This window comes from Artibeus jamaicensis, unplaced genomic scaffold (genome assembly GCF_021234435.1).
Source record: "Artibeus jamaicensis isolate MK-2021 breed Jamaican fruit bat unplaced genomic scaffold, CSHL_Jam_final scaffold_1283, whole genome shotgun sequence".
In the NCBI taxonomy this organism is placed as follows: Eukaryota; Metazoa; Chordata; class Mammalia; order Chiroptera; family Phyllostomidae; genus Artibeus; species Artibeus jamaicensis.
In genome coordinates this window covers 19,650,546-19,675,780 of record NW_026522028.1, presented here as the reverse complement: position 1 = coordinate 19,675,780, position 25,235 = coordinate 19,650,546, and the positions used below count along the sequence as shown (strand labels likewise).

At 40.2% G+C, this 25,235-nt stretch overlaps 1 protein-coding gene across 2 annotated transcripts in view; it reads left to right on the top strand.

The window, feature by feature from the left end:
* The first annotated feature begins 19,703 nt into the window (after positions 1-19,703).
* The window catches only part of GLRA2 (glycine receptor alpha 2), a 173,549-nt gene continuing 168,017 nt past the window's right edge, over positions 19,704-25,235 (top strand). Inside the window, exons 1-2 of one of the 2 annotated variants that reach the window (XM_037157540.2) lie at positions 19,704-20,028; positions 22,206-22,339. In XM_037157540.2, coding sequence (XP_037013435.1) covers positions 19,961-20,028; positions 22,206-22,339 — 202 coding nt within the window. In that variant the 5' untranslated portion in view covers positions 19,704-19,960. Of the gene's footprint in view, positions 20,029-21,102; positions 21,163-22,205; positions 22,340-25,235 lie in introns of those variants that run through there. The other variant, XM_037157541.2, reaches the window with a different exon arrangement.

The window sequence follows — 25,235 nt, the reverse complement described above, 5'->3', positions numbered from 1 at the left end:
AAACTGCCTCCAGAGGGTTATGACAAGTGACTAGACCCTGGGTGACTTGGAGTCTTGGACCATGTCTTATTCATCAGCCAGGCATAAAGATTATAGTCGTATCCATCTGTGGGGGCTTCCATAACGAAGTGCCATAATCTAAGTGGCTTACATAGCAGAAGTTTTATTTCCTCACAGTTGTAAAAGCTTGAAGTCCAAGATCAAGGTGTTGGCAGCTTGCTTTCTTCTCCTTGGCTTGTACAGGGTCTTTCCTCTGTGTATGCCAGTGTCCTAATCCCTTATTCTAAGGACACCAGTCATATTAGACTAAAGCCAACCCTAAGGACCTTATTTAACCCAATTACCTCTTTAAAGAGGTCTGTCTAAACAGTCACATTTCGAAGAACGGGGTAGAACTTCAACATATGAATTTGTGGGGGCAAGGTTTAGTCCATGACAGTGGTCAAACTACCTGAGTTCAAACACATACTCTCCTCTTTCTAGCTGAGGGATTTTGAGCAAATTTCTCCATTCCTTTGGGCCTCAGCTGTCCTCTCAATAGAATGCAGATGATCGTTGTTTGCCTCTTAGGACAAACATTAAATTATATGTATGTATGTATGTAGGTAGGCAGGCAGGTAGGTAGCTATGTATCTGTCTATCTGCCTACCTATCTATCCTGATTCATAGTGAACACTCAATAAGGGCAAGCGATTTGGGGGTATCTTTGAGGCCCCAGCACCAACACTGAATCCAATACAAATACACATAGAAATCTTTATACACATACAAATATGCAAATGTGAGGTTTTTCTTTAGTTTCTCATTTGCCTAACAAGTATTTATTGAGCACATGCTACATACAGTCGATTCTCATTATATGTGCAGGGGTCATGCTCTGCATGTCACCATGGACACCAAATTAGTGAATGCCAACACACTGCTCTGAGGGAAAATACAGGGTCAGGTTCCTCAGAGTCTCCACTCACAACATTTCCATCAACCGATCAATACACAACCTCGTTGTATGTAGCTTCTATAGGAAATATGTTAATAGATTTTCTTTCCCCACAATGTGTTTACAACATAATTTATATCTGTCTCCTTACTTATAACATTGGAAGGAAGTAAAGTGATTTTTGCCCTCCAAAACAACCAAAACACAAGAGGAGCAAAAGCTGAACTCAATATTCCCTGAGTGGAAAGACAAGCACCATGATCTTTCACGTGCTGGCTGAACTTGAACAGTCTATGGCAGGCATGTCGGTGCCATTTCTCATCCCTCATGGTCTCCTTTTCTTGAGCACTTGGGTCTGAAGGCCATTGCTGCACTGGAGGGAGAAGCAGAGACCCAGTGCTGAGCCAAACTGTTTTTTTGTTTTTGCAAAAGATTGTGTCAGGGGCTCAGGAAGATAGCTCAGATCAGAATCTACTCAGATCAGCTCATCGGAGATGAGCCTCGGATAGATGTGAGTGGGCCAATGAATGGGGCAAAGGCCACGAGGCTCTCCCCACGGGCCAGATGCTGGGGGAACAGCAGTATTTGGGCAGAGTTCTTGTCAGAAGAGACACTAAAACCCCACACTTGAGTTACCTAACAAAGCCCCCCTTAGATGATATGTAGCAAGTTTTCTCAAGGCAAAACCAAGTGGTGAGAATAATTGAGATGTACTGATCAGCGGCGGTCCAGACACTTTTTCTAGCTATTTGATAAGTGGATTTAAAAAAAAATTATCCCCTGCTAATCTGGTAGGTCCAGGCATTTCCTTCAGGGACTGCATAGGGGCATAAAATATGTAGTTGCCCTCTGCCAGCCAAGACACAATGTTTTTCAAAACTGTCAGCCGTGAAGTAAAAGGGTGATGGAAAGAAGCTGTGCGAAAGTCTGAATTAGGGTCTAAGGAGCTTCCAGAATGTCCCAGAAGTTTGGCAGTTGCTACAATTCACGTGGACAGCAAGTGACACTCAGTGACATCTTCTTCAATGACTACATGCAAGCAGATCCCAGAGGGGATAAATATCAAGGCTGGCTAGAGGTTGTTGTCCATGACCGAGAGAAAGTAAGCAGATAAAGGCATCTACACAGGTCTGAATCAGAAAGCAGAACTGAGGAAACCAGGCGCAAAGGTTGGCCTCCAAAGGTTCAATGACTGGGAATCTAATGTGAGATGAAAACTGACTCAGACTTTCAACAACAAAGACAGAGGAGTTGGCGAGGGAAGCTCTCGGGAGGAGGGGCTTCCTGATGGGGTGACCCACCACCCTGGCTTGTCTGCGGCTTTTGCAGTCTTTGCACTCCCCGTCCTGCACATAGGGCGACCTCACAGACCTGGGAAAGCAGGCACTGTAGCTTATCCCACTGCTGAGAATCCAGAACCAACCCCAGGTGTTTTCTGAGCAAGAAGAGGCTGATTGTAAAGACTATAAACAGATACAGGCAATTTGAGAGCGGGTGTCAGAGAAGAGCTAGAGCATCAAGAATGCTCCTTAGAGTAGTATTCTAAGTGGTTAAGTAGCTTAGTGAGTAGACAAAGCAGTTGAGAAGATGAGGGGCTTCTACACTGCATGCATTCATTACACACGCATAAGCACTCATTTATGCACATGTTGTGGGGTACAGCACGCAGATGTGGGGTACAGCACGCAGATGTGGGGTACACTAAACACAAAGCCCAAAGGAATAGAAATGTTTCCTGGCTAGCAGCAGGAAACTGTTGTTTATCCTTCTTGCTTGATTTGAGAGTGTACAGTAAAAGGGACTTTTTCAAATTATTTTATATTATTTTAGCTTTCATTGTGCTCTCATTCATGAAACAGCTGCTGTGCTTCTCTGTCGGCGACGACAAGGGCTTTCTCAGCATCTCCTTTATGTGTGGAATTTAAAGGAGCAAAGTTTTACTCCCCTCCGTGTGAAAAATTGCTCCTTATAGCCACTACATGCGGCCACAGGATATTCCAGAAGTCCTTGCATCTCTTGGCACTTCACTTTCCTTCATTGGTATTAGAACAATGACTTCTAATCATTTTGATTTTCCTCTTTTAAAAGCAGTAGAATCCTTTCTTCAAATGTAATCTTACTCAGAAGGGAATCCATCCACAGATAAAACAGAGCCACTGTGTTGAAGGCAGGTTGGGGGACCTCTAACCTTGACCGCTTTGCTATATATTCAGCCATCCCCTATCTTGCCCCCCAGACAGTCTCTGAGGTATCTGAGCCAAAGCCACGCAGCTCTAAAGAACAGATTTTTAAAATCACCAACTGGACCATCTTCAAGTTCTCTCTGGGTCAGAAATCTCACAATGCTTCGGCCATCTGCAACATTATCGCTATATTTCCGAACTGGATTAGCTGACCCTATTTTCAGAGTCCTGGCCTCAATATCTCTCCCTCTCTCTAACACACACACCGCTCAGATTACAGTCAGGGAAGCAGGTTGGCTGGGCTTTGCTTACTCTCAAAGCCAAACAAGGTAAAGAAAATATACTGAAGCGATCATCTCAGGTTGTGGAAATGTGCGCGACTGATTTCTTGTAGCGTGTGTGTGTCTGTTAGCACTTTTCTGTATTTTCTACAATTGGGATGAAACACCTATTTGATCTTGTGCCAAACCCTGGTGCTTAGATGTAGCCTTGTCTGCTATGTTTGACCTACTCGGCCCGGACTCTCTTTTCCTGGCTCCTTCCTTTCACCTTGCATCCCTGCTTTAACAATGTACATTTCTCCTCTATCATTTTCTACCTTGTATTTCTTCCTCACACTTCAGCTTCTGATGTGTGTCTAATATTAGCTTTATGTCCCCTGCCCCCAAGAGATTGATCTGGCCCTAAGACACCACACTCTGTTTCCAGTGTGTCTCCCTGAGAGCTAATTCCATGGTAAAGTCCACTTCTCTCCCTATGAACAGCTTTAATCACCCTGTGCCCACCTTCCAGCCTCAGGGGGTGAGTGACTCCCAGCTGGCCTCACAGGATGCGCTACCTAGTGAAGAGGATGTTCTCTGTTAAAGAGGAGACAGGCCCTCAAGAGTGACAACCCTGGACAGTATACCATTTGGTGTCTGAGGATAAAGACCCTCCAACTTACCCTCAGACAGAGCCAAGGATGTGTCCGTCCCTTTGCCACATACAGTAAAGCTTTGTGGATCAATACCGATGATCCTTTCACCTTAAAAGGGTCAGGACCACTGAGTTACAGTGACTCACAGACAGTACATTGGCAAGTGATGGAAGAATCAGGTCTTTGGTTACTTCGGGGAAAAGGCTAATAAAGAGAAGCAAACTCCTTTATTCTGTTTTTTTCACTGGGGTGGTTGCTTGCAAGGAACACTCCGTAGCGCAGCAGCCAACACAGTTCCAACCATTCTTATCTTCAGTTCCCTAGTAACTGACTAATGCTAGACCTGGCTCTCCTGGTCTTTTGCTTCCAGCATTAATGTATGACCTTGGACTCCCACATCTGCTCCTGCCTGATGTCACTGTTCTGTCAACAACCATGCACATTATGAACTATCCAACCTTACTACTTACTGATTCTTAAGAAAAGATGGTGGCGGGTCCGTTTGAGTGAGGCAGAGAAATATTTTCCACCACTGATGGATCTTGTGGCTTTCTGCATATTATCTGAACTCTCTAAATCTCATTTTTACATCTGTGAAACAGAAAAAAAAGCTGCTTCACAGGATTGTTGTGAAGACTCAAGTATGACATTTACAGAATACTGGGATAATATCTGTCTCTTAAAAGGTGATGGCTTTTATTTCCATAAACTTGGGCTGCTCAAAGTGCGGCACATGGACTAGTGCTAGTTGTTCATGACTGCTCTGTGATGGAAAAAAAGAACAGAAACTGAAAGTTAGCACTTAGAAACTTTTATAGTGGGAATTTTCTTTTAAAAGCTAGTCCTTTCCCAAAGATACGTGGAGAAGCACTGATATAAATGAGACCTCATTCGAGGACATGCCTGAGGTACAGCTTAGCATATATCACCTGGAAAGGTATTCTTAAGAATACTCCAAGTGGTTACCAGAGGGGAAGGGGGTCGGGAGAGAACGAAGAGGAGAAAGGAAGTCAAGGACATGGTGACAGAAGGAGACTAGACCTTGGCTGGTGAGCACACAATAGAGTACATAGATACTGTATTCTAAAGTTGTATACCAGAAATTTATATAACGTTATTAACCAATGTGACCCCAGTAAGTGTAATTAAAAAAGGAAAACAAATATTCCATGACCTCTCCCTTCTCTGCTAGCCAATTATCTTCACGGTATCGTTAATCCCTGAAAGCCCTCCCGCAGCGCAGCGTCACATTCGTGAGGGCCATCGTTCCCTTTCCGGTTTATCTGTTGGTGTCTGCTAAGGAAACACAAATTAACGTTTACATTGGTTCCAAACATAACTCACAAAATCTGTTCTGAAAGCACACAGAATGCATTCCAAAGGCAACTGGCATTTTTGATTTGTGTTACCCGCGCCACTCCCCAAAGGTGTCAGGGGATAATTAAGAGTCAGAGGGGACAATCTAATTCTCATGGTAAGGTGTAGTGGCCGTAGTAGAGAGAACGCATTAACATTTTCAGGGGAGGAGGAAGGCGTGCTTGATTAAATCTAAAGGAAACAATCAATGGTAGGCATACACTGAGGTCATTGTATCCATTCGCTTCAGGATGTGAGCGGCATTTGGAGCTCAGTCTTTTCAAGGCCTTGGCACCGGGCCATTCCTGAAGCACACAGTCATTATGGAGACATTTAATTAGTGCATTTTGCTTGATTGCCAATGGACACAGGAAGGGCAATATGCCATTTAGCCCTTTTAGGGTCCAGTGATGGCTGCAGGGAAGGCCCATCTGACCAGTCATGCTAAATTTGATGAGGTTAGAGACTTCATATTATTTCCATTTTTAATATCTGCCATGCTCAGAATAGTCTCCGGCACATAGTAAGCACTCAAAAAAATATCTCTTGAATGAATACATGATTTCAAGATCCCCAAAGCCAGACTCCCTCTGGAAACCTGCTTCCATCCCCCCAGTATGCTCAGGTCCTAGTAAATGGTAGAACCAGGACTCAAACACAAACCTGTACAGTTTCAGGGGTTAAGGCTCATTCGCCAACAGCAGGCTTCAGACATGACAGCAGAAATAGACACCAGGCCCTGCACAGCTGGGGTGGCCCCAGAATGACTGGGCCACCCTTCCCCAGGCTCCATGGGGCTGAGACAGCCCTCACTTATCTCACTGCTCTCTAAAAAGGGACAGGGATCTTTAGAGCTACCTTAATTTTATCATCAGGAAAATAGAATTGGGCTTTTCTGTGGGCAAAGAAGTCCTCCCTTTCTCTATCATCCTCTATGGAATATGCTCTGATCGTGTCTTGAAGAACCCAAGCTGGCCCGTGGGGGGACAAAAGGAGACTGTAAGAGATTGAAGTATAAAGCCAAAAGGAAATCTGGTTCTAAAAATCCATTCCGGTCTCATGTTTATTTTTCCTCCCTGGTCCAACAGACTCATGACAACAGACGATATGACCCTTGAGCGGTCTTCACTTGAATTGTTTACTACACTAACAGAACTTACAACAGTGCTTAGTTTAAGTAAACATGATAGCGCTTTCCAAGTAAATTGACCTCCTTTCTTTGAGCAGCCAAAAAAAAAACTTAGGATGAGCTCTGTATTGTGCCCTGAAGGGTAGAAAATTCAGACTCTGTTATATTGAGAGAGCAAGACTTTCAGACTCACACACACGGAGTCCTTTGATTTGTCACCAATAATCGAAATTAGTGGCTTTATAAGGGGAGTGCTTGGAAATGATAGGGTTAAAATAATTGGGCCCAGGGAAAAAATAGGGATGAAGGCATGGGTTAAGATGAAAAGAAAATAAGAAAGGCTAGAAAGGAGGAGAAACAAAGCAAGCACTAATGAATGAAAATGTCAAACCCAGCTCCTAACTACTGCCTCTGTCTGCACTAAAGGCATGGAGAATGGGTTTCTGTGTCATCTTTAGGTAAAACACATCTTATACTGAATTAAATAATCATATGTGAATTGAAACACACTGCAAAGTCAAAATAGTTAGAGAATGAAAAACGTGCTAGAGGTGACACGGAAGATGACAAAGTATACTCAATGACAGCTTGCCGGACAGGGAGGTGAAGAAGAATAGAAAAGGGAGTTCAAGGCCTGGGAGGAGTTTGGATGTGATCTCATGGGCAGTAGTGGCTTGTATGGGAAAGGGTCCTGGCTGGGAACAGAGAGTGTACTCCAGTGGGCTAACCAAAGGGGGTTTACTAAAAGGATTATTTACAAAAGTCTGTGGTTAGAATTAAAAGAAGCCAACTAGGGATGATGAAACATCCAGAACCCAACAAGAGCAGGGAGCTGTTACCTCCAAAGGGTTGAAGGCACAAGAGTGGAGCTATGACTGCAAACTGTGAAGAGCTGTAGCTTTAAGAGAGAGCCAGTTTCTAGGAACTGTGGCTCTTCCTCCTTCCCTCTCTCCCTCCCTCCTCCCCTCCCTGCCTCCCGCCATGCCTTTCTTGTTTTTCTGTTTACTTTAATTGATATAAATGACATTTTTCTTGGCTTGTATTTTTATGATACAATTTCACTTTGATGTTTCTTCTTTTATTTAGCTGTTTTCTTTGGCTTGTGCTGCAAAAGTTTGGTTTGAAACTTCCCATGTTTTTTACCGAGGCGTAATGGATGTATAACATTAGATCAGCTTCAGATGTACAACATAATGATTTGATACTTCTATACATTGCAAACTGATTATCATAACAAGTCTAGTTAACATCCAGCACCACATATAGTTACAATTTTTTCCTGTGATGACAATTTCAAAGATCTACTGTTAGCAACTTTCAAATATACATTACTATTGGCTATAGTCACCCTGTTGTATATTACATCTGAAGGACTTATTTTATATTGGGAAGTTTGCACCTTTTGACTCCCTTCACCCATTTCACCTGGACCATCCCCAACCCTCCTCTCTTTAGCTGATTGTATTCCTTGGTATCCCAGTCAAAAACCCAAAAAAGCTTGTTTTTTTCCTACAATTCTACACTTAGGTGAAATCATACAGTATTTGTCCTTCTCCGCATGACTTACTTAACTTATCACAATGCCCTCGAAGTCCACCCATGTTGTTGCAACAGGTAAGATTTAATTCTTTTCATGGTTGAATAATAGTCTATTGTATATTTCCTATCCATTTTTAATTGAGATATTATTCACACATCACATAGTTCACCCATTTAAGATGCACAAATAAATGGTCTTAGTGCATTTGCAAAATCTTGTGACAATCACCACTATCTAATTCCAGAATATTTTTATCATCCGCCAAAACCCCATATCCATTACCAATCACTCCCCATTTCTCTCTCCCCTACCCCACTCCAAGTTACTGGAAATCACCCATCTATTTTCTGTCTCTTTGCATTTGGCTTTCAACAGAAAGAGCAAAGCCTCTACCAACTGTCCACTTAGCTGGGAGGGAGCTCTGGAATAAGTACTCCAACTTCTCTTTCCTTCGGATCTCCTGCTGGTGCCTCCTATTGGCTGAAATCTTCTTGAGGTGAGATGTCAATAAAACCTAATGTGCACAGTCCATTGCTGTCAGTGTCCAGAGACACAGAGCAGGATGAAAGGTCGGGGGTAGGATCTGGAGGGACAGGAAAACTCAGGTGCCCAAGGGCCCTACAGATTCTCACTGAGAAGATGCCAGGAAGAGAGCAGATTTCCAGACACAACTGGACAGTGGAAAGGATGTGCAATGCTGGTGCAGGGAGCTGGGGCTCCATGGCAAAAGGATGTACCATTGGGGATAATGGGTTTAAACACCATAGCAGAATCAAGGGGTCTGATGACCACGGTAAGGTTATTTCCAATGTCCTTATGTAACAAAAGATGAATCCTGGCATCCTTTCATTTTAATTTTTAAGTAGGTTCTGGAGACCCAAGAAAAGGATTCATTATCCATTATTCATATTTCATTTCCATTCTTATCTGTGTCAATGTGATTTTGTATACATGACACTGAGAATTGCATTTATCATTTCTTTATGGTACCCTCAAAGTAAATAGAAAAACTTATTTTCTAATTACGTGATGGGAGCCCGTACAAGTAGGTATTTACTTAAAAACTGATTGCATTTTGCAATATAATTTGGCCTTATCTTCAAGGCATTGCAAGCCATAATAAAAACAGTTGTCCTTAAAAGGAGAAAAATGAATTGTTACTCAATTATTTCAGTCTCTTTAGCTGATTGTATTTCTTGGTATCCCAGTCAAAAAGCAAACACAACTCAATAATTTCCACAGAGTTGGTCATATGGTTACATTAAATTACCTCCAGCTCCCTGAAATTTTTTCCTCTGACAAGAAGGCCTTTCTTTTGTGTCAATTGAATTCTCCCCCTATTCATATTTAGCAATTTATCTAAGTAATTTGGCATGACTATTATCCACACTTTTTATTATTAAAGTTATTGACTTAAAAGTTGAATTAGGTTTTCTTTGCAGAAGCTCATATAATAATTGCCCATCTGAAAAAGAATATGATCTTGTTTTTTTATCTACATATATTTTGCATATATATAATTCATCATCATTGAAAAATACACCTTTTTTCTATTCTCCTAAATTAATGTGAAGTGTTGTTGACTATAAATTAGAGCCCTCCCCATAGAATTGAGGAAATGATTAAGAAAGGAACTATATACCGGTAAATAGCCTCATATGACTGTGATAATGAAAGCATCTATTCAAGAATAACAATAACTTACATTTATCGGTGTCCTTGAAAGTCACATAGGTCAGCAACCCATGGCATTGGATCCTTGTTACCAGCAGGAACGACAGACAAGGAAGGTGACATTACTTCCCCTTTTACTGGAGGGAAAACTAGAGGGCAGAGAGAGAGAGTAATGAGTCTGAGTTTGTAGCGGGAGCAAGCAGGGGAACTAGAACTTGGATATACCTTTTCTAACATCTCAGTTAATATCATGTGCCACAGGTGCCCAAGCCTGGAGGGGAGCAAGTGGGCTGATGACAGATGCGCATATGTTTTAAAGCTCTGTTGGTGGAGACTCTACATATTTCTTCCTTACCTGGTCCAAGAGTCAACTGATGGGCAAGAATTCCCATCACTCATGTATGCAACATGTATGGCTCCTGTATGGCTGTCCTGACAGAGGATGGAGATACGCTGGTTGGATGTGTTTTAGAAAACAGACTTAAAAAAGAACTTTACAGTACTGAAGGTGAATATTAAATTGTCCTTTAACATTCTACTATAAAGTGAACTAATTCCAGCATCTTGGTCTCTGAGGAGGGGCGGAGGTGGTGTGTGAGAGCGTGCACAGGAGCTCTAGCCTCTGATTCTCCAGTTGGAAATGCTGATTGTATTTAAATTTTTTTTTAGCATTTAAAAACTTATCAGATACAATTTCTTTTACTTGTGATAAGAACTCTTAAGGTTTACTTTCTTAAGAACGTTCTATTTGTTTTTCAATTACAGTTTACATTCAATAGTGATCATTTTGTAATATACACATACATCAAATCATTATGTTGTACACCTTTGTTATTCTTTTTTAAAATCACAGGTGACATACAATAACAAAATTTATCAGGATGCCCTCTGGCCTTCTACTTCCTCTGTTATTCATCTTCATCTCTCTTCCCTGAATTTTCCTTTTGCGCTATTCTAATGCAGTAGCATAGTTTAGCTTTAATTAGATTGATCTGGGCACTATTCCTAGCTTTACCTAGCATAATTTCTTTTTGCCTTACAACCTGCTTTTGTCTGAAATTCACATATGCTCTTATTATTTATTTATATTTACCCACTTGTAGAGCAATTTCTACGTTCACTGGTTTTCCTTGTATCTTTTCCCTTCCTTCTGGAGTCCTTTTCCTTTTTTCTGAAATCATCTTTCACTCTGAGTTTTATTTTTCTTCTACTTCTTTCTTATTGTTCCATTGTTAGTACACACTTTCCTTTTTGTTTGCCTGGAAATATCTCTATCTCCCTCTCATTCTTTTACAGAACTTGGCAGATATATTATCCCAGGTTGGGTTACAGTTGGGACATTGAATAGTAATTCATTTCACTGTCTTGTCCCTTTACTATTACTGAGAATTCAGTTGTCTGTCTAATTGTCACCGTGTAATTTTTTTTTAAATTGACTTCTGACTGATATCAAGGTCTCTTCCTTGTCTTTAGTGTTTTAGTTTCACTTTCAGTACAATATATTTAGGTATGAGAATCTTCGTGTATTCTGCTTTTCATTGGAATTTCTTTGAATTTCATTGGAATTTCTTTGAATTTCATTGGAATTTTCATTGGAATTCCTGATCCTGATGATGTAAATTTTTCATCAATTCTAAAAAATTTAGCCACTGCTTCTCCAAGAATGTTTGCTCCTAAAATGCTTTATTTCTTTGAAACTTGTACTGGCATGTGTTAGCTCTTCTCTACCCTCCATGTTTCTTGACTTCTCTTTCATGTTTTCAAAATGTTTTTCTCTGGGTCCTGTTTTCTGGATAATACTTTTGTTCTATATTCCAGTTCAATATTTATCTCATAACATATGTCTAGTCTAATATTTAAATAGCTTTGTGTTTCTAGGAAAACAAATACAGGAGTGGGGCTCTAATTCAGGGTATCGTCTGGGGAAGATCAGCTAGCTGACACCCAAGAGCTTCAAAAAGCGGCATTCACCTATGCACTGTATGTATATGCAGTCTAAACATTGAGTCTTAGCTTGAAAGGTTCACAAACTTAATCTTATCAGTGTCCTAAATATGTTATGAATCAGCGATGCAACATACTATCTCTGTACTACCAAAGAGAAACATTGATTCATTGTTCCACTCATTCATGCACTCACTGGTTGATTCCTGTATGTGCTGTGGCCAGGGATTGAAACAGCAACCTTGGCACGTCAGGACAATGCTCCAACCAACCCACTGAGCCTCACAGTACTTTGTATATAGTAAATGTTCAATTAATATATGCTCACTCGTTGATTGGCCGGCCTGTTGGTTACATATACACTATCTTGTTAGCATCTATACTATGCTTTACAACAGTAATAAAAATGTCATTGAATATCATGAAAGGGGCTCCACTTGAACTACCAAGTGCTAGATCACTTGCAAATGTAAAACCATTGGTATTGTTCAAGTTAAAATGATCCTTTTTTTTTCTTTTTCAAAATCAGCTTCTTTTTAGCGTTCTGTGAACCAAGGAAGAGCATTTTATAGGAAGGGAGAATAAACATTATTTAGATCAATAGTGATACTTTAAAATCGGAGAACTCTCCAAGAGAAATTTTCGGCAAGAGTATCAGGATAATGAAGGTGATGTCAAGGCAATTTCACATCAGTTGCAGAACCAAAACTAGGAGACTCTAAGACAGGCGACACACAGCAATCCATCTTATTGTAATTCATTATTTTCATTATTAGAATTGTAGCAAAGGGAGCCTTCTAATACATTCAAGTGGTATTACATTTGCTTTCCCCTCCAAATTAATGTGTACCACCTGATGTTTATGAAAAGAAATGCCACATTTCTCCCATTAGCCAAAAGAGAAGCAATCACTCACACGAATCATCTCTGGAAATAGAAGCTTTTTCAAGTATGGATACATATGTGCTGTGTAAACATCGAACACTACTAGGCAGAAGAGTTCCAGTCCTAAAATGAGTTTTGTGACTTATAAGTAATTTATTCCAGAAACGCTCTGGACAGACATCCAGTTGGCTGCATGGAACCTGGAAGAGCAGTGATTTCACGGTTTAGACTTTGTGGCCTTGAAGCCCGCCTCTCTGCATGCCGAACATCTTTATTCATTCCTCAAGATAAAGAAGAGAGACACAAGCTGGATTTCAAACAATGGCAGAGAGTAAATGCAGGGCGACATCAGCTCTTTAGGCATCCTCACTCTGTGGACAATGCTGGCCATTGAAAATAGCTTTTAAACTCATTAGTACTAGCACTTGTAGCAGTCTGCTACAAGTCAACGTGCAGGGGCTGTGCTTCATTTGCATTCTTTCTTTTTGAATTCCTGTCCTCCTGGCAACTTATTTAATCCAACAGAGTGGGCTCTATAGGGTGGCTTTCATTTCCGAAACAATCATTTGCAAGAAGATAAAGGGTATATGGGTCAGTAGGTGGCCACGAACGTTGACAGCCATTTGTTGACTGTGCAGTAGTAGCTGAGAGATCTTGGACTTAAGAAACAGATTTTCTCTACCTGATCCCTAACATACAATAAACAGTCAAAAATGGCAATCACTAATTTTTTATCTCACAAGCCACACACTTTAACAAAGATCATAAATGACCACCCATCTTCATGTCCGAGGGTTTTATTAACCAGAAATCCATTCTAACCATGAGCCCTGCAGTGAGAAGAGTGACTATGTGAGATGGGAGACTCCTAACATTCAGACAGGGCATTTTATCAAGATGAAATGGTCTCTTGTTCTCTGTAAGGAAGTATCCTCAAGCAACCAAATGGTTGGTAAGACAACTTCTTGCCCCATCTGATCTGCCTCAAAACTCCACTTCCTGGCAGGTGTTGATTGTACATCAATAAGTCCTGCCTTGACCTCTATGTTATCTTTTAAGTAGGGAGAGAATGCCTGTATTTGGGGACGACCTTCTCCACAGGAAGACCTGTAAGAGTCCACAAGAAGGCCTGCTACAGGATGTTGACGTATTAGACATCTTTCAACTCTTTCCCTAAGGAAATGGACTTTGAGGCTCTTAATAATGGCCTTTCCATCTGTCATGTGTGCATGTAAAACTCAATACAAATGCCATCACGAAAGGGGCGCTTACTGCAAAGGAACATATACACATGGCTATTTAAAAAAATAGCGTAGGCTTTTGTTTATTTGTTCTGCTTAATCTCTTCACCTTTTTCTCCCAGCCCTGGACCACCCCTCCCCTCTGACAGCTGTCAGTCTGTTGTATTTTGTTTGCTAGTTAATTTTGTTACTAGACCCCCACTGATGGAAGGAGACTTGACTTTGGGTGGTGAACACACAATACAATATACAGATGATATATTATAGAACTGTACACCTGAAACCTATATAATTTTATTAAGCAATGTCACCCCTATAAATTCAATAAAAATAAAAATAATAGTTGTGGGCATATAATAAGTTTTCAGTGACTTGAAAAATAACATCAGTTGTACATAGGATGAGAAATAAGTCTATTCATTAGGTAATAAAGATAAAAAAGTATGTCTCCATCAGTTAATAAACATGTGCACTTGAGCCCTGGCTGGTATAGCTCAGTGGATTGAGTGCAGGCCTGCGAAACAAGGGTTTGAGGTTTGATTCCCAGTCAGGGCACATGCCTGGGTTGCAGGCCAGTTCCCAGCAGGGGACGCACGACAGGCAACCATACATTGATATTTCTCTCCCTCTCTCCTTCCTTTCCCCTCTAAAGATAAATAAATAAAATCTTATTTAAAAAAAAAACATGTGCACTTTGGAAAATTGATAAACTTATACTAACTTGAGATTCCTCATTGGAAAAACATGGCAATCAATCATTGTTTTGCCTACCACATAGTGTGGGTATTTTGACAACTGTAAATAAAACTATACATATGGTTTTCAGTGTCACTAAATAATACTGATTTCAAATAATACTTATAAACATAAAAATATCTGTATTTGTTTCTATTTATTTAGAATTTTCAAATATTAGCATCATACAAACCAAACATTGTATATTCATTCTTATGACATCACAGGATGGGTCAGAATATTCTGATTTCTCTCATAAGAAGAATATAGAACTAAGGGACCACATGCCTAAGCCAGTTGTAATTTGGTGAATGAGAAGTACAGGTGGGTTCGACTCCAAGATCCTATTGCATTGCAAATAGGACCTTTCTAAGCTCCACCACATACTGTACTTGCAAGTATAACTGTCCAAAGGACAATGTCCAAAACTTAAATTTCAGTAAGCCAATAGATACTAAGAAGTGAGATTAAGAACTTAAAACCCATCCTGAGCTATGATTTAATAGGACTTTTGAGAGTATTCTGCGTGGAAATATTTCATGTAGCACTATCGCCATCTCTACTTTACATATTACAAAAATGAGGTGTAGTGGGAGTAGATGACTTGCCGAAGATGACATAATTGGTCGGTGTTAGAGGTGGAACCCGAACCAAGGACATCAGATGTGTAGTTTCCTACTTGTATTTGCATCTCATGCTACAGACTCTTAAGCCACTGAGCTTGCTTCCCTTGCAAGTAATCACAGTTCTTAAATTGTGAAATGTCCCTAACAAGCAATTTTTAACAGAACAATACATATTCAAGTATATTGTTTTGTTTAAGCAGCACTTCTGGTTGCCATTTCTTTTATTTTATTTTAAATATTGTATTTATTTTTAGAGAGAGGGGGAGAAAGAAGGAGAGAAACATCAACGTGTGGTTGCCTCTCGTGTGCCCCCAACTTGGGACCTGGCCTACCCAATCAGTATTATTGAAATCAGTATTATTTACTGACACTGATAACCAGGCATGTGCCATAACTGGGAATCAAACTGGTGAGCCTTTGGTTCACAGGCCAGTGCTCAGTCCACTGAGTCACACCAGCCAGGGCACATTTTAAATGTTGTATCTTAATCAGCATCAATACCATTATGATTATTGTCATGATTCCTGAATGTATGGGGATACAATGGTAGGCGTGAACAGATGCTGTCCCTGTCCATTACAGAGCTCACTGTCTAAGCAATGAATCATACATGTGTATACATGCAATGGCGCCAAGCTCTGTGAATCAGCGTTGCTGAGTACTAAGGGAGTACGTAATAGGGAGAGTTAGTAGAGTCATGCGCCCCGTGAAAGGCCTTCTTGAGGAAATAACGCTTGAGCAGAGATCTGAAAAATAAGCTAATGTTAACACGACAAAATCTGAGGCATGAACACGCCATGGCATTAAGCAACATGGCAAGCACCAATATGACTGGAGGGGAAGAAATGAGATGAGAAGGGGACAAGATGAAGGACAATGTAGGCAGATGCCCGACCGTGAGGGGCTTTTAGGCCCTGTTCAGTAGTTTTCTTGTTCTTACCCAAAGATCACTGGAGAGTCCCAGTGTTCATCGGGGGCGTGACATACTCAGGTTTGCATTTTTGAACAATCATTCCGGTTGCAGTGTAAAGAATGAAGTAGGGGACGATCAACTGTTGGTCCAGGTAGGTCAGTATGGTAACTACTGCTGTGATAGGAGCAAGAAATAAAGATAGCTCTGCTGGGGTCATGGACATTGAGATGGAGAGAGTAGTCACATCTGGGAAATGTTTGAGATCAAATCAACAGGGCTTGATGAAGAACTGAATACGGTGGGTGGTGGAGAGGGAATCCTAGAGAGGACGCCTTGGCTTTTGGTTGGCGACCATGAACAGGGACAGCAGAATAGAAACGGGGTTTGGAGGAAGTATGAAAGGTTTGGTTTTGACATGTGGAGTCTGAGGAGCCTTTGACACATCCAACAGAAAGCGTTTAGGAAGCAGTCAGATGTACAGGTCTGGACAGAAACACATATTACATATTTGTGTTCCCTCTACACAGAAAGGTATTGGAACTTATGGATGTGCATAATATTGTATCGAGTGAGTGCGGCATAAGAAGAGAGGGCCTGGAATACAGCCTTTAGGAGATTCAGCTGTCATAAGCCAGGTAGAGCAAGGTATGCCTGCCAACGAGACAGAGCAGGAGGCAAGCCAGGAGTACACTGTGTCACAGGGTTGAGGAAGGAAAGTGCTTCGAGAGCAGAGTGGTGGTTGCTAAGGACAGAGGAGAGAGGGAGATGCAGAGCTATTAGTCAATGGGTATAAAGTTCCAGTTGTGCAAGATGAGTAAGCTGCAGAGACCCAGTGCATGATGCTGCACCCACAGTTAACAACACAGCGCACGTGAAAATCTGTGGAGAAAGTAGATTGCACGCTAAGTGTTCTTACCACAATAAAATAGAAATCAAACTTTTAAAAAGGGAGAAGAAACCAGTGGTATTCAATGTCATGGAACTGTCAAGTAAGATAACAAAAATATATATACCCTTTAGTCTTCGTTACATGGAATTCACTGGCAGACTTCGGGAGAGCTATTTCTGTGGATTGACAGAGCTGGAATCTGAACTGAGGAGAGCTGAGAAGGAAAAGGAGGAGGCTAGACCGGATCCTCCAAAAGCCCCTTCCAACTCTAAAATAATACATTTCATGCTGTTAGTCAGGGCGTCCCTTTGCTGCCGGCTCCCCTGCTCATCCTACTCCCGGTTAATAAGACTGCTGTTGACAGAAATTACTTCCAAATACTATACTGCTTTGAGCAGCATTACAACCTCAAACAAATTCGGGACAAGTCATTTTCATATCTATTCTTTCAAAAGAATCTTGAGCACAAAAAAACTCTTGTCTGATTTTTCCAGAGCACCAATGGAAGAAATATATTTCCAGGAATTGATTATATCTTTTTGGGTCAGGGCTGCACGGATAAAACCAGGCCTAGAGTTTCCACACGGATGAACTTGGAAGTGAACAGATTTGAAGCTGCAGAGTAGGCATGTCTCACACTACACTACACTGTCTTCCTTTTCAAGTGAATCACTTTTTCTGGGTTTTGAGAGTTATGAGAACACATCCCCAAAATTGATTTTTTTCTATGTAAGCAGAAAGCCTGGGCACGGCTGCTTTTCATTAAGGACAAGTTCCTATATTCTCACTGTCTGGGTGGCATAAAAATCCAATATAAACTGTTGCCACTCAAAGTGTGGTCCGCAGACCAGCAGCATCAACCTCAGCTAGGAACTTGTTAGAAATGGAGAACCTCACGCACCATCTCAAACCTACTAGAGCAGAAAGCACTGTTCCACAAGACTCTCAGGTGATTTATATTAACAGTAAAAAGCGACAAGAATTCACCGTTTTTTTCCCTCAGATTTTTTCTACTGTTTAAAAACCTAAAATTCTTTGTGACTCTGCTATGCTATTTAAATTGATCCAAGGGCAGACTTGTCATTTATGGACCAAAAATTCATCATATTTTGTTTTAAAATGAAGACCTGCAGTGGAATGCCCAGGTGACCAACAAGGTACATTTTATAGACAGAAACTCGCTTACTCAGCCACTTGTGGTTAACGTGTAATTTTCATTTCACCTTAGCGGAAACTGCTAATCACTTGCATCAAACTATTTTATTTATTATTAATGATATTCATACATGTATTTTGAAATAGCAACGTTACCCATCATGCTCTTGCACAGGATTTATAAACTTTAGCTATCGTCTCTTTTGCCAATTTAGAAGACCTTCACTTTATTGCATGACCCTTCCTGGTGATTAACATTTGGACAGAGCAGATAATGATGGAAAGAAGAGGGAGGGACTAGTCGAAGAACATGTATGAATGACCCATGGACATGGACAACAGTGTGGGGATTGACTGTGGGAGCAAGGGGGTGGGATGGGCGGAGGAGGGCAAAGGGGGAACATTGGGACAACTGTCGTAGAATAACAATAAAATACTTAAACCTCCTGCGGAGATGGGTACTCAGCCTGCAGTCTCACCCTATTTTATCTTGCTCCATTTCTCACCTTGGAGCCCTACTCTACCCTTTTATCATGGCAGGAAAAGGTTGCTACTGCCCCCTTCTGGCCCATTGTATTTTTCCTCCTCTACAAAGCGGTGACTTGAAGAGGATGCCCAAGGATTTTGAGGCACAGAAGAAAACTCAACGGAAGGGGTTTCCCCTTATAAAGAGGTAAAGAGATTCTCCGGGAACAGGAGACTCAACTCAAACAAAAACACTCAGGGGGTAAGGAAGACACAAAGGATTTCTAAATTGATTTATCTGTCTCCATGAACCTTCCCCACCCCCCACCCTCCCGCCTCGCACACAGGCTTCTCTATCCCAGGAAATAGCCCCCCCCCCCCAAGCCCAGGACTCCCCTTTGCCTCCAGGTTCCACCGACAAGGAGTGGAGTGGCAGGTCCCCTGCTATAATTTCGGCACTCCAGGTCCTGTTCTGTGCTTTCCCCAATTGCCTTTTCGCACGCCTAGACCTTATTCCCTTCTCTTATCTGCTTCAAACTCCTGTCCCTCCCACCCACCCACGGACTCACATTTCCAGGAGCTCAGACCCTAGCCTCCTTCACCCTCTCCGCCTGCCCTGACCTCTGCTCTTCCCTGGGTGCCGTCGCGCCCCCTTCAGCACCCCTAAGCGGAACGGCCAGTCACTCTTTGCGTTTGAACAGCGGGCTTGTTCCCTCTTGTACGCCTCTCCCCGACCCCCGCCCCAAGCGAGTGAAAAAGGAAACATGCGCACTTGAGAGCTAGAAGCTGTCCTAGTGCTGAAATTTATAGGCTGGGTAAGATCACGTCTCCGTCTCTCTCTGTAGCCCTCATTCCAGCACAGGATCGCAGCGTTTTTGCCCTGTTCTCCCTACCCACCCCAGCTCGCAGAGTCCTTTTTTCTCCCTCATTTACAACTTCCTTTAGAAAGAGAACATTTTCTAGAGCAAAGGGATTTGCTCAACAGAAAGGACTTAAAAGCCACAGCCGCCCGACCTCCAGCATGGCATTGTCATCGCCCGACCCCCTTTGCATGGTGATGTGATTTCAGGAGCAGCCTTTTTTGTTGTTGTTGTTCTTTAGGAAAAGCAGCTGGGGGACCCATCAGTTCTAAGGCTTTGTCTTTCCTGGGTTAACTGATGGTCCCGAGCCCCGGTTTGACCTGACCATGATGCCTAGAACTGGCACTTTTTGTTTTTTCTCAGCAAACTGTACGAACCCAAATCTCTTTTTGATTTTCAAGGAAACTAGATTCCTGCCAGATTTTGAATCTGGACAATAGACAGATACTTTGTCCCAGCTTCTTTCTGGAATCATTTCGGGGATATTTTCCACAAGCATCACAGAAACAGGAATGAACCGGCAGCTAGTGAACATTTTGACAGCCTTGTTTGCATTTTCCTTAGAGACAAACCACTTCAGGTAGGTGAAAAGACTTCGCATGCTGATGTTTTCCACCTGAAAACTGTTTGCAAGATACTGTGTCGTGCAATGTCTATCAATGGCTTATGCCCTGGACCATGTAATTTTAATTTGGTGAAGGAGAGTAAGGTTTCTTTTGTTCGTTTAACAAGCTTAATTATGGTGGGAGAGTAGTAAATTTTCAGAGAGGCGAGTTTTATGATGCATAGACCCACTCTGTGCATTTCAACACATTTTCCAAGCCGATGCGTTACTAAAGTAGTCAGATGAGTTGCGTGCTCTTTACGTTTCTACATAATGGTGAATTTATTTTTATTTTATTTTTATTCTTTGCTTTCAAATTCTTTTGGAAGTCATTTAAAGGGATTATTGGATGCAATAGTTTTGATATGGTGGAGGCGACTGGATTCATTTGCCAAGATCATGCTCCTTTCATTTAAGATATTAAAAACCTCTGATTCTTAGCCAACTTGGGACTTCTATTGTATTTCAGCAACTATACGCATACTATGAGGACTAAAGCTCAGGCAATCTCTTAAAACACCAGAAACACTTTGAATCTCATTTTGCCTCTACAGTCTACTCTTCGGTATATTTGAAATCAATTGCCTATCCAACTGTAATTAAAATGACATCTTTGTATTTATGTATGCATGAGAAATAGACTATGAATAATTCAAAGAAGTGAGAAATCGTTATTTGTATGCTTGCATTTTCTAACTAATTTACAAATTGTCAACTCCATTGACACTTCCAAATATCAGATTATCAGCAGTAAGTGAAATAGCCATCCTAATGAAAGAGATTCTGAGACAAGATGAATGGGAGATGTTCATACAACAAAGTGTAGAACTCTTCGTGTGATCTTCACCCCATTTTCTGGTGTTTTTTCACAGAACCAAGAGAAATGAAACCTAGAGCAGCAATGCTATGAGTACTGGGAAAACCCACTATGTTCCTTTCAGGTTCTCACCTCCTGCTATGATTAAGAAAACTTGTAGGCTGGGTTTTATTAGGATCCTCACCCTCATCCTCATCCTCATCCTCAATCTTCATCTCCACCACCATTGCCATCAGCATAAACAAATAGTACTTGATTGACCTGATCCATCAGATGATGCTGCATAAGGGCATGTGAGTATTTCTAGATGGTTGTATCATTTTTTAACTCTTACAAACTGTTTACATCATCTTTGTGCTTATATTTCATGCTGCTTCTTTGAAAAGCTGGAAAGAATGTGGCATTGTCTTAGTTATAGAATTAACAACATTATTTATTAAGCTATTGAAAACAAAGCTTGTACAATACATACTTCAAAGTCGAGATCAACATTCAGTCACCACTACCTATTGTGATAGAATTAATTTTCACTGCAAACTAAAAATGCTCTTCCTATAAGCACTTTAAGGAAAATAAAAATCCAAAAAGATTTCCAATCAACGTTCAGTATTTGTGATCATTTAAAAGATCAAACAACTCAGAAGTTCTTTCCTATGAACACTTTACTAGAGTCAACTATTTCAATGCTATTCTATAAATAACACCTGATAAAATAATAGAAGTACCGACAGGCTCACTGTTGACCTATTTTAGAAGGAAGTTAAATTTCCAAGTGAAGATTTTCTTTCAGACATCACTGAAAAGTACTAATAGTTGACAGCTGGAATAAAGCCTAGTAGGTAAGAAAATAAGCAATAGAATAATTAGTTCATGCTTACTTTGTTCTGCCCATCTCAGTACATATTTCTTATAAAAACTAGAGGACTGAGTAAGGACCAAAATACTAGAAGTAGTTTTGGAAATTTATGAGGAAATAATTTTGAGACAATCACCTACATTTTGGAGTCTATCATCTTCATCTCTCTGATGACTCCAGAAAGAAACAGCTTCAACTATACAGCCATAAAAGCTACAATCTAAAACTATGCACGTTGTCTCATTTGAAACATCTTGTGCATGGCTAAAGTTTGAAAACTTAAGAGATATGATGCAGGATGTATACCTCTCATCATTTAAAGTGAACTCTGGACCCTGTATAATTTCAGAAGTTGACTAGAGGGTTTGTAATTTTCTTTTTCTTCTGATATATTTACAAAGCATGCCAAACATTCTGTGGGTGTGAGTTCTCAGGCAGGGGGGATGGAGAGATTGCTAAAAGATTTACTGATGTGTTTAGGGCGGCTTTCTGCAAAGAGCATGACTCCAGGTCTGGAAAACAACCTTCGCAGACCCTCTCCCCCTCAGATTTCTTGGACAAATTAATGGGAAGGACATCAGGATACGATGCAAGAATCAGACCAAATTTTAAAGGTAGGTTTTACATCAACTTCGGTTACACCTGTGGAAAATCTTCTAGACATTTAAATATTCTTTAAAAAAAGTTTCCAGGGCTTTTTATTATAAGATGGAAATGAGAATAGTATTCATTTCATTTGGGCATTCTTTTGAGCTAGTTGATTTAATAGCTTAAATTCTATATGCTGCTTGCCACTTTTGAAAACTTTCCTTATTTGTGTTCTGTTCCACAAAGAAATGTCAGATTATTGCCACATTCCCCATTTCATCTTAAGTGATAGTGTGACTGGAAAGAAATACAAGAGTAAATGAGGGGCTTCACTTGTATGAATGCCTGTCAGGACTCATACAAGATTCAATGGTTACACCAAAATCCTTGGTTTGGGTTTTAAATACTTACTCCCAAAGGGAAAATTCAATCTCAGCATGAAACACACCATTGTACACATTTTCAGGCCTCTCTCATTTTTAAATGGTGTAAGAAGAGGCTTTAATAATACATCGGAAAAATGTGATTTCCTCTTATTTAAACATTCTAATTGCCTATTTGATGCTACTTATCTGAAATTCACAAAACAGATCATAGAATTATAAACTGCACATGTCAAAGAATGTAGATACTTTCTTTGTTCAATTAGAACAAATAAAAATTTTGGTGTTTTCATTTAACATTACAAAAATATAATTTATAGTCTGTAGAAATTACTTTTTAACTATTTGGTTTATGTTTATTCAGAATCAGAAAAGTACCATAATAAGAACCAATGATTAATTATTGAATTATTTTAATCCTTTTATTTTTAAATACAAATTTTAAATGACAATTGCATTTTACCTTGTAATTTAATTTAATATAACACATTGTGAAGTGTTTATAATATTTTATAGGAGAAAAGCCTATAATATTCTAGATGTTATGTCATAAATTGTGCATTGCTTTCATTTTGCTTATTAGTAATTTAACTGGATTACTTTCCTTGAGTTTTGATTAACTTTTATTATCGGCAAATATGAGCATGAAAACTAAATTCTAAATTCATTTCTTCTATAAATGCTACACCTCTGAATATACCCAGCCAAGGGCATATTTCATAAAGAAATACATAAGACTTTCGATGAAACACATGAGTTTGATTTATAGAGTATTTCCAAAAGAGACAACAGAACTAAGTTCAAAGCTTGATTTCCCTGAAATCAATGTTCATGTTCACCCCATTTCATATTAATTTTGTGATCATTACTTTGGAAGTCAATATTTGAAACAAACTCCTGTAAGTACCCAGTTGAGAATCAGCTTTGAATGGGACTGCTCGATTCTACATTTGTTCACTTAGCCACTCGATAACCTTTGAGTCTGAACTATATGCCAAATACTAACTATGGTATGCTTTGAGAAGTTGAAAGGTGGGGGGGGGGGGAAGAGGGAAAAAAAAATGTACTTGAAAAGTAACCAAATAAAATTATTAAAAAAAAAAAAAAAAAAAAAAAAAAAGAAGTTGAAAGGTGAAACAGGTTTGGGTGCTACATCAAAGATTTCAGTGAGGAGAGTAGATGTTGCATACATACTTATAAAATATAATAATATGAGATATACATTATATAGAAACGAACCCATTAATAGTTAAGTGACATTAGGGAGTACAGATGAAGTACTACAACATTTCCAACAACTGAAGAGATGATTTCCCACTACGTTAGTCATGGAAAGCTTCAGAGAGAGGGTTCAGAGATGGAAAGCTGTTTCAGGTTCATGAGCATCCTGCTTAATAGCAGTTATTATCCACCATTTTCTGGGAAACCGATTCGATAGGATGTAAAAGCACAAAGAGTGGTAAACAGTCCATGTTGTCATTGCTACTTTAAGGGACCATATAAAATGAGCGATCATCCCCACACACAGCTTTGTTTCTGATTCTGTTGGGGGTGTCACCCTTTGGAAATGACACTTCTCATGATTTCAAATGATAAATAAATGAAAAGAATAAAGTATAGCAAACTAGGGCCATGTTTTGAGATTTACCAACTCCTTGAAGACCTGAGCCCAGGGTATTTTAAGGACTTATAAAAGGGAAACTAGGTGGATATCATTTAAGATTCTAATATTAATGGACTTCACTGCATTTTGTCTCCCTCTCCCTTTAACTCTCCACCTCAATGAACCCTGCTACTCTTTCATGTTATTTCTACAGACCATTTATAACAGATTAATTACCTACTAGCTTCCACATTTCTTCTTACTCTGAGGATCTTGGCTTTTTGAGGATATAAAACATTCCCCATTGTTTTATTTTTTAATAAAGATTTTACTTATTTATTTTTAGAGAGAGGGGAAGGGAGGGAGAAAGAGAGTGAGAGAAACATCAGTGTGTGGTTGTCTCTCATGCATCTTCCACTGGGGACCTGGCCCGCAACCCAGACACATGACCTGACTGGGAATCAAACCAGCAACCCTTTGGTTCTCAGGCCAGCACTCAATCCACTGAGGCACACCAACCAGGGCCATTCCTCATTATTTTAGACAAAAACAGTTTGCCTTCTTTGGTGTTCCCATAAAACACTGTGTTTAACATGGTTATTTTCATATTTATATTTTATCAACCCACTCCACACCATATCTGAGAGGGCAGTGGGGTACCTTATTTTATATATAGATAGCTATAGCTATAGCTATAGCTATAGATATAGACATAGACATACATATACATATACACATATACAGAGTATTATTTATATATTTATATATAGTCTAGGGAAAGGAAGTCATCTTTTTTGCAGAATGAGGAAAAGAAAACCAAGACAGGAAAATTCAGATCAATTACGAAGGTTAGTGTGCCCAATGATTTATAGTCATTGGATGGGATCTTTGGAAGGACCACTAGTAGTCACAGTGGCTAGCAAAGATGATTTCACT